The 10,548-nt window shown below is 43.4% G+C and overlaps 1 protein-coding gene across 1 annotated transcript in view; it reads right to left on the bottom strand.

Moving 5' to 3' along the window:
- Positions 1 to 356: 356 nt before the first annotated feature.
- Positions 357 to 10,548, bottom strand: part of LOC306927363 (uncharacterized protein) — a gene marked incomplete at its 3' end in the record, with an annotated part of 14,061 nt that continues 3,869 nt past the window's right edge. The window contains exons 6-11 of the mRNA XM_079507074.1: positions 8,827 to 8,880; positions 2,411 to 2,516; positions 1,850 to 1,915; positions 1,495 to 1,559; positions 1,176 to 1,342; positions 357 to 548 (exon numbers count right to left, since the gene is read on the bottom strand). Coding sequence (XP_079363200.1) covers positions 357 to 548; positions 1,176 to 1,342; positions 1,495 to 1,559; positions 1,850 to 1,915; positions 2,411 to 2,516; positions 8,827 to 8,880 — 650 coding nt within the window. The remainder of the gene's footprint in view (positions 549 to 1,175; positions 1,343 to 1,494; positions 1,560 to 1,849; positions 1,916 to 2,410; positions 2,517 to 8,826; positions 8,881 to 10,548) is intronic.

Genomic DNA, 10,548 nt, shown 5'->3' with positions numbered 1-10,548 from the left:
TGAGTTGGCTACTCAGGGGTAGAGTGTCCGGTAGAACAGCTGGATGGGAACGTGAGGGTCCCAGTTTGATCCCAGGCTCCCCCAGAGTTAGTGTCAAAGTGTCCTTGAGCAAGACTCTGAACCCCTAATTGCTCCCGATGTGCAGAGGTTGGTGCCTTGCATGGTTTCCTCCGCCATCGGTGTATGAATGTGTGTGTGAATGGGTGGAGGTAATGCACAATCTATGTAAAGCGCAGGGGGTGAGGGGTGAGGGGGGGCGGGAGGGGGGACATGTGCCCTCCTCTCTCTCCTGAAGGACCCCAAACATTCCAGTTAGGTTTATCCATGTTCTGTTCCTCGACGCTCCGTTGCGTTTTTCATCCCTTGTTGTTCTCTTCAGCCGCCATGTTTTCCTGAAGGGTTCTATACATGTCTGATCGGAGAAAGCGCGGATACGAGTCCCTCTCCATCAGCCCGTAAACGATCTTCTGCGCGTCGTCAAAACTTTGTAGCGTGGGAGTCTTGATGCTCCTCTCGACCTCGTCTCGGGTCGGATGATCAATGTTGATCTGAAACAAGATTGACAGAGAGGAAGAAGAGGAGTAAGTTGCAACTCAAACAACATTTTAAGATTGTAGAGGCTACCACACCAACATGTGCTTGAACAGTACAGAACACTCTTAATTACATTATCGCCTAATCATAATATTTTATGTGAAATAATCGCAAATAATTTTTGTATAATCGTCAATCGTGTCCAAGTTGAAAAATGTCCATATATTTTCAAATATTAAAAAATAGCAGAAATAGCACATCTACAAGCTTACAACACGTCACATATTGTAAGCTTGTAGATCAACTATTTACGATATTTATGTTTGGAAGATAAAAATGTGTCAGTGATTTCTTTATCTGTGCAATTTGTCATTTCCGAAGCCTATAAGGCAAAACAAAAATACAAATTGTAACGTTCCAATGTTCAATGAAAAAAACCACAATAAAATTGTTAATCACACTTATTTTGTGACAATTAATCATCAACTTAAATTTGTAATCGTGACAAAAGCGCAATTAGTATATGGTACAGTACGTCACATAACAATAAAAGAGCACGTATGTGTGTGAGAGGGGGCAAAAGCAGTGCCCTGCATGATCTGTGATTGTATCACGATGAGATGCGGTAATATCAACGTTACCTCTCTTGGAGATTCTGGCTTGATGAATTGCTCATATATCTTCTTGGCCCTTGAAGACATTCTGTATGAAGACTTGATTTTCTTGTATTCTTCACAGGTGAGCCAGAATTCAATATTCTCATCACTGAATTCCGATTTCAGAAAGGTGCGGAAAGTGGCCAGTCCATCTGAAGTTATTGTGGGGGAAAAACTGTTAGAATTGTATAACAAGTCACATTATATTACAAGGCACACATTTCTTATATTAAAGAACGCATATTTGAAAACAATTATCCTCGTTACTTTTGAGTGATTCCATTCCCTGGGAAAAGCAACCTACATTTAGACTCGAGAAGCCTTTCCAGCGACTGTGACCATTGTTGGATATCTTCTAAACATAGCCTGCTGGGAGAGAATGCACAAGTGATTACTTAACCAGAATCAAATTTGGGTAGAATAAAACCAACAATCTATATGATGTCAGGGATGCAGAAACTGGCTAATTACGGATGTACTTCAATCAAATTCCTTTAAAAAAAAGTCTTTGGGTATGTCTGCAAGTGCATGCTCGGTGCCAAAGCAAACATGGTGTCCCTAGTTCTTTTGAATCCTCTCAAAATGCCATAGATGGAAATGATAGGCGCAGGCTATTTTAACACTGAAATGTATGCAAAACACTCAATAAGTCTCCTTACCTCTGAGTCTCAGAGCCTGAAGAGTGTGAGAACATGCACTGCAGTCGGCACATAAAGTTCTTCCCACTGTGTAGAGATAAGAATTACAGCATGAGTATTTTGATATCCATCCTGGATGTACTGTACTGGTGTATTCAGTGTCAAGTGAAGATGTCAAAAGTATGTCAGGAATCTAGCAAATTAGAAAAAAATGATTATGTGGCAGAATACAAGTTAGATTCCAATTGCATTCATGCTCTTTTCAGAGGATATTAATATGAAGCATCCATAGCCAGTCACTTTATTTCTGGAGTATATATAGGACATGCATGGTAATGAATGATGAATTGACTTTTGTGTCTGTATGTGTCAGATCATGTGTTTGCAATGGGCTTGTTTCTTAAGGACATCAGATGAACCAATTGAGCCTGAACGTTTTCAACGGCATGCAAAGAGACTAGTTAACTAGAGTGAACACAACACGGCGTCGCAACGAACCACGAGTTCAGCGACGCATCGTTTTACTGTGCCGTCGCTGCCATATATACGTCTCGGTGTTTAAATGTTTAAACTTTCACTCACATGTTCTTGTTTCTGTTCCTGTCATCTCTATCCATGATGAAGTGCTGTGTGTTGCTGCTGAGTGGTGCGGCGGTTAGGCTGTGCATTGTTTTATTAAGTCCACACTCTCAGGCTCCTGGTCCTGATCATGCTGCAGCTGAGAGACACTGGGGAGGGTTCCCCCTGTGACAGGGCTTTTTATACCCGGTCCTCGTGTTGCTAAGAGAGGCCAGTGGCATACATCACCAGCGCAGCCCAGCCCAGCCCAAACAGAGTGCTGCAGTTTAGAGAGGGAGGAAGCCCCCCTTCCTAAACCTCCTCCTTGTACTTTTCCTCTCCCTCCTGCTTCCCTGTTAAGAAACAACAACTCATACACAGTATAACCCCCCCCCCCCCCTCTCTCCCCCCCCCCCCCCCCCCCTCTCTCTCCCCCCCCTCCCCTTCTCTCCCCCCCACCCTGCTCTTTCACTCCCTATTATGTCTCTAGATCCCTCTCTTGCCCTGCTTCCCTCATTCCTTCCCTGCCCTCCCTCATGTCAACTGGACGAGCCAAATGCACAGTGCTGGTAAGTTACGTTTGGTAGAATTCATGCTGTATTCAAATTATCTTCAATTTGGGAGCGCGGATGCAAATGCCAGTAACGGTGACTGTGATAACGCAAATTGTGACATTTGTTGTGACTTGTGGGTCGGCCTCTGGAACATTACTGTCTGAGATGTTGCAGAGGCTCACAAAGATCACTCTTACTGTGCACTATATTGTCCCTCCACGATTCCTTTGCATTCTCGCTTTATGAGAAAAAAGGGAAACGACAATTGCAACACTTCATTGCGGCTGCAGGAAGTTAGCTAAGATTGCCAGGATATAACATTGTGCCCATTCCCTTGTTTCAGCCATTACTTTATTGCCCAATGCAATGACACCCACATATTGTGTGTGTGTGTGTGTGTGTGTGTGTGTGTGTGTGTGTGTGTGTGTGTGTGTGTGTGTGTGTGTGTGTGTGTGTGTGTGTGTGTGTGTGTGTGTGTGTGTGTGTGTGTGTGTGTACGCGTGCGTGCGTGTGTGTGTGTGTGTACGCGCACACATGTGAATGTGTGTCAGAGAGAGAGAGAGAGAGAGGAATTTAAAGAAAAACACACCTACATTTAATATATGTATGTGTAATATATATGAATATCTTTGATAGCTGTTTGTGTAATTTCACAGAAGAGGTTTGTTCAGTTAAATAACGTGGCCAAATAATAGCTCAGATTGGCCCAGTGAAAAACGGTTGACATGATACTACTTTGTGAGTGTACTTGTACATCAAGCTGTGTCACGCTAGAGAAACAGGAGATACTGCATGCTCCTGCCCCATGGGCCCCATGGCTCAGCAAGGCTCCTGCCCCATGGCTCGGCAAGGCTCCTGCTCCATGGGCCCCATGGCTCGGCAAGGCTCCTGCTCCATGGGCCCCATGGCTCGGCAAGACTCCTGCTCCATGGGCCCCATGGCTCGGCAAGGCTCCTGCTCCATGTGCCCCATGGCCCCCATGGCTCGGCAAGGCTCCTGCCCCATGGCCCCCATGGGCCCCATGGCTCGGCAAGGCTCCTGCTCCATGGGCCCCATGGCTCGGCAAGGCTCCTGCTCCATGGGCCCCATGGCTCAGCAAGGCTCCGGCCCCATGGCTCGGCAAGGCTCCTGCCCCATGGGCCCCATGGCTCTACAAGGCTCCTGCCCCATGGGCCCCATGGGCTCTGCAAGGCTCCTGCTCCATGGGCCCCATGGCTCGGCAAGGCTCCTGCCCCATGGGCCCTATGGCTCGGCAAGGCTTACTTACTTACTTTGTGAGACCATTGTGCCTGCTTTATCCAAACATTGATTGTGTTCCTATAGTGGCATGTCTTAAGTAACCGAGCAGACAATTATTGTCAAGGAAACTTGTCGGTGTGATAACCCATAGAAGTTGTATCAAATGAGCACTAATATTAACGCTTCCTCCCCCGGAAGCTGACCTGTGATCTGTTTTGCATAGTTTCCAGAGTGAATCAAGCTTAGGTTTGAGGAATATGAGACAGGAGATCAGTCAGCAACTATTTTCTGGTACTTTAATCTCCCTTAGTGCCCCTGAAGAGCAATCATATCAATAATATATTCCTGTTTTTCTTTGGTTATACATTTGGTTATACATTTTTCATGTCAAGGACCCCCAAATTAATATTTGTATTAGGATGTGGGCCCCCATCAAACATATTTGTGTCAGGGGGACTCCTATACAAGATCTGTGTTAAACTGTTATTCCAAATTTGTCATATTTTTTGTGGTTAAACTAATACTATATGTTAACTATAATTTAGCTGGGGACCCCCTGGAACCTCTCTAAGGGACCCCTGGGGTTCCCCGGACCCCACTTTGAGGACCACAGTTCTAAGCAACCATGAGCTCATGCTGAGGCCCATGAGCTGGCCGTCACCCATACAGGGATTGGCTCCATTCATGGCTCTCCACGCTTTGACCAAAGACGGAGATGAGCAGTGAAGCGGTTTTTTTTCGAGAGTCACTAGTCAGTCACACACAGCGTGAACTCAACCCCATGAACCCTACTGTCCAGTGCTGTTTTCGTCGACTAATACTATGACGAAAAATGTTCCTCGACTACCTTTTTTCACTGACAAAAACTACATAAAAACTAAGCCATATGATGACTAAAACTATATGACTAAATATATTGACAATTTCGTCAACAAATAAAAACTAGACTAAAATGCTAGGAAGGGGACTAGTGGACAAGAGATCCAGTATAAGTCATTTTACACTTGGTTGCATGCTGAAAATAGCCGATCTACAAGCTCACAACGCGTTGTGCTGCGATGGCATCAACGCCCTCCAAACTACATGTTAGTCGACTATGATATCGACTAAAACTAGACTCAAAACATTCCGGCTGACTAAAATGTGACTAAAACTAATTGAAAACTTTTGAAGAGACTATATGACTAAAACTAAAATCTAAATTTGCTGCCAAAAACAACACTGCTACCGTCCCTACCCAGGGGCGTTGTGAGCTTGTTGATCGGCTATTTTCCTTGGAGATTTAGTGTAGTGGGATAAAAGGAGCGGGCCAGAGAGCCCTGGGGGAACCTTGTATAGAATATGATTTTGGTTTAGCATCGGGTTAGGGTCTTAGATATTAATAGAGACGGCACCGGATTTCTCCTCCCATCCACTTGCATTAAGTTGCTCAAAAGCGCATGAGGCTTCTGTGTGGAGTTTGCATGTTCTCCCCGTGTCCCCTAGGGTAGGTACCCTCACAAAAAACATGCAGTAATCCTGGTCTCTAAAACTACCTCCCCCTGGCCAGCCGGGGCGCCTGATGGAGGGGAAAGGAACTGGTCGGAATAACGTGTTCCTTCCACGCGCTACGTCCGGCCAGGGAAATTCCCCCCTGTCAGGTGAAAAGAAGCAGCTTGGACTCCTCATGCATAGAAGGAGGCATGAGGTCAGTCCACTGCTCCCCCAGGTTGGCAGAGGAAGTGTAGCGCCCAGGATTACATTAGATTAGAACTGGGTTGCAAAATCGTGGGATAAAAATTATATTAAAAAAAGAAAGCGCATGAGGCGATTTCACTCCTCCTCCCGCGTAGGAACAGAGTGCATTCTGGGATGGATTGGGCCAACACGCTGGCAATTGACTATCATTGCATGCGTTCACGTATGAAACAGCGTGAAGGCCGCGTCGTATTCTGGGCGAGATTGAAATGAAAATGTGAACTTGAAACCGGACTCAGGTAGTACAATACCAGATGTGGTAGTAGCAATTACATTCATTTTCATGGCATGGCAATTTCTGTTAAATCAAAATTAGTGTAGCGCCGGGCCGCAGCTAGAAGAATATGCAGGCTTTAGACTCTCTTTATAAGGACAGATGACAAGGAGTTGTATCATTGGAACGCCACCGGTCGCTCCGTTTATTCAAACATCCTCCAACAAGTTAACAACATAAAACTCAAATCAAACTCAGTTTGATTTGACTCCTAGAAATTTAGTGGAGTCAAAAGTATAGTATTTCTATTTGAAAGAGTGAAAGTTGTAAACTCCACTGTCGCTATCAGTGTGTGACTGAGACACATACTTCCCACAGATTACAATCACCCACAGAGATTTAGAAAACATGACTAATGAAAAAAAAAACTCCCACACCTGCTGGGTGAAGTACAATAATTTGCAAAAAACAGCAGCAAGATTTGCGAGCTGCTGTGATAGGAGAAGGATATCAAATGGAACACAACCACCCTAAAGACTAATCATTGTGTGTATTCCTCCATTATCTGCATCGAGTGATCTTGGAGATTCTGACTTTCAATAATGTACATACATTTTGTTTTGATTGTATTGTTCCACTTTTTGCTTTGGCAATGTAAACGTATGTTTATGTAATGCCAATAAAGCCCTTTGAATTGAATTGAATTGAATTGGATTGTGTGAATGGGTGAATTTAAAATAGCCTACATTGTAAAGCACTTTGGAGAAAGGCGCTACCTTATATGATACACGTCATACAGTTACTGTTTTAGACACCCTGACCCTTCGGGGGGGCTGAATGAAGCATACAGTACCACATATTGTTCCTCGCAGTTCAGGCCACAGTGTATCTGCTAATAAAGTTAGAGAAGTTTCGAATGGTGATGCCAGAGCCTAAGGCGCAGATAGACAGATACTGGACAAAGCAGAAATGCACCATATTACTCACTTCCTCTCTGCTGCCATGGTAACTTCGTCTGGTTATGGGAAGAAACAGTGACAGACTGTGAGTGAAGTGTATTGCACCATGTGACACGTTCTGTGACCTGTGTTCATCATGTCCCAATGTACGTTCCTTTATAAGGGTTTCACATCTGTGAGGTCACATAATGCTGTACTAGGAATGGAGTGACGGTTGCAACATAATCCAATTCCATTGAATCAGTCATTTCAGTCAAATCTCCAAATCAACTCGATTATGATTCATGAATTGTAATCCAATTAAATCAAATCAAACTATATCACTGGTGGGGTCAGTCACACCCCTAGTGATGTTTGGTAACAACGGAGCTTCTCTGTGAAAAACATTATATTCACCCATCCACACACCCATTCACACACACATCATTCACACACACACATCATTCACACACCCATTCACACACCCATCCACACACCCATCCACACACCCATCATTCACACACCGATGACAGAGGAAACCATGATGCAAGGTACCAACCTGCACATCGGGAGCAAATTAGGAGTTAGCATCTTGCTCAAGGACACTTCGACACTAACTCTGGGGGAGCCCGATGGAACTGGGGACCTTGTGGTTCCCATCTGGCCACTCTACCCGTAAGCCCCTGACGCCCCGTGTAATACAATACTTATATTGCATGGCTTGGTTGAATGCTTGATTTTGATTGAACCCTCGGAGCACCAGCTGCGTGACTGCGCCCGCTGATTTACTGCTGTTTCCAACATGACAGCCATGTAAACGCACACACAATGTCATTTGCAGCTTAACATTGCGTTGTTTTGGGTCAATTTATGTTAGGTAGCCATGTAATAAGCGGATATAATTCACCTTTAAGGTGAATTATCCCCCGACAATGTCCACCTAGCCAGATATTATCACTTACTTATTTGACTGATGAAATACTGCTGCTTAACAACTTCCACAATCCACATCAATTCAATTCAACATCACTTTAACCATTTAAACCCCATATACTTGAAATTCAACCATACAACATGCAGTGCATTTGGTCATGTTGCTTTGCTGTTGGGTTTTCCAGTTAGTGTAGTTAGTGAACAAAATTAACATCCAATGTAGCCATTTCATTTCAACAGAGAGCTCATGCTTATAAAGTAGTATGTGTAAACTTAAATACTGTCTTTGCATCTTCTCTGTTCATCTTCATTACTTGATTGATGTACTGTACGTACTGTACTGCATTTCTTGCTTCTTTTGAAGTTAAGATGAACAAACTAAGCTATGCAGCAAAAGAAAAAGACAAGACAGTATAGATGATACACTGACTAATCTTAGCTTTTATGCTGACATATGTTCTTATTAGGTTATTGTCGACTTCTATTTTATGTTTACGTTTGATACTTCCTACAGCACTGTATGCGGGTGATGAGATTCTTCTTCTAAGAAGGGAACACATTGGAGCTGATTTGTCACACATCAGGTTGTCTGCATGATGAGTCCAATTCACCGACATGTGTTCTAGGTCAGACTCTAGTGTTATTCTTAGATTCTTGGAAAGCCTTTTTAAGGCACAACGTGCAGGAATAAGGCCATTTACAGAATGAGGTCAAGGGTGGCAGTATTTTCTTTTTTTCCGACTCAGTGACACCCTCACTGGCTTAGGGAATCATCTCGGTACCTAATTAGTGGAAGACAAGCAGATATGAGACCAAAACAGTTACCGTGCTGCTGGCCGAGCCATGGAAACTCCTTCTCTGAACGATGCCAGTCCTCTGCTTGCCAACATTAGTCAGTGTCATAGCATGGGATAAATATAAACGGTCGCCATGGCATTCTGGATTACTGTATATAAATTCAAATAGAAGTTTTTGAACTGACAGGATTTATCCATCCATCCAATTAGGTATAAATTGAAAGCGATTAAGTCATAAAGTCATCTAAAGGGTGCACATTGTTATACTTTTTTTTTTTTTAATGTTGTGAAGAATGTTGTGAAAACGCTTTTTTCCAGATTCACTTTTAATGAACATTTCCAAGGTCCTTTCATTTTACATTCCTGTATCCATTTCTATTTCAAGCACACTGCGCCTCATAGTACATAGTATGTTTTTAAATCAGTTGCATCCATGCATGGATTAAAGCAAAAATAAAATCTCACGAATATCTCACGAAAAATGTTTGCATGACCAAGTCCTAAATGTGCGATTTGTGAGACAGCGTGAAAGGAGCCGCCCCACACACTCAGCGCTGATTCCTAAACAATCAACACAATATGCAAAATGAGGATGTTTTAGTAATATCGTCCGCGCTGTCAACACAATCAAAGATATACAGATTGAGGCTTTAACCCTTAATTCCGAGCGAGACTATTACAGAATTTATGGAAGATTCTTCAGAACATATTGCTAGTTTGACCACGTCAGATGCTCTAAATTAAAATAATTACCGAAAATAGACTATCTACAAGCTCTCAATGCGTGACGCATTGAGAGCATGTTTTCACTGTGCAACATGCCTCCAAAGAAGACATGATGACGATGATGATGGCTTCTATGGAATCAAAAAGACTGATATCAGTGGTGGCGACTGAGAACTTTAATCCATGCATGGTGTTTCACACTTGTCGTGTAGGATATAACGATATTAAAAACTGCACAATCATCTGCTCCACATTCCTGTTCACATACTACATCTTCATCTTCTCATAACGTCTTCACTTCCTCAACATTCTTATTGGTCCATTGTAGATCCTATTACTTCAACATTCTTATTGGTCCATTGTAGATCCTATTACTTAACTATCAGATATCGCTCAGTCAACCCACAGTTCAAATCCATTTAATTTAGCTTGACAAACTTTCATGAATAAAACTTAAAACAACGTGAAATAGTCGTTTTATGACACAGTAGCAATAGCACAATTTTCAGAGGTTTTCACCCTGGTGGACCAAAAGGACTGAAACTAGGTACTGTGATCGTCACTGAGGGTTAACAGAAGCAAACACCAACAGAAAGTTCAAAAAAAAAATCACCTGTGTGAATTGAGTGGTGCAACTCCCCCCCCCCCCCCCCCTCTCTCTGTCTCTCATTAGCAGGCAACAGTGCAGCACTATCTCTCTCTGTTTCTGGCACAACAGCGCCACTTTTGCCCCTACTGGTACTCATAGTCACATAGTCACATATGTTAACGTCACATAGGTTAACACGGACATTGCTGTTCCTTGGAGTGGTTGCACCACTCAAAAAGTCAACGGTATAGAACAGGGGTTTTCAACCAGTGGTCTGAGAGGCTAAATCTCATCAAACGGTGGTTCCGTGGCTAAAATGAAAATGGCTGAAAACCACTGGTATAGAAAACAATGATGGCTAAATGTACCACAGGGTCCTGTTCCTGCGTCTCAGACTCAGGTAGGCGTCAGAGCGGAGGAACCTGCTGCAGGAGT

Source organism: Electrona antarctica (genome assembly GCF_951216825.1).
Source record: "Electrona antarctica genome assembly, chromosome: 7".
Taxonomy (NCBI): domain Eukaryota; kingdom Metazoa; phylum Chordata; class Actinopteri; order Myctophiformes; family Myctophidae; genus Electrona; species Electrona antarctica.
The sequence above is the reverse complement of the archived record's forward strand: the minus strand, read 5'-3'. Positions and strand labels throughout refer to the sequence as shown.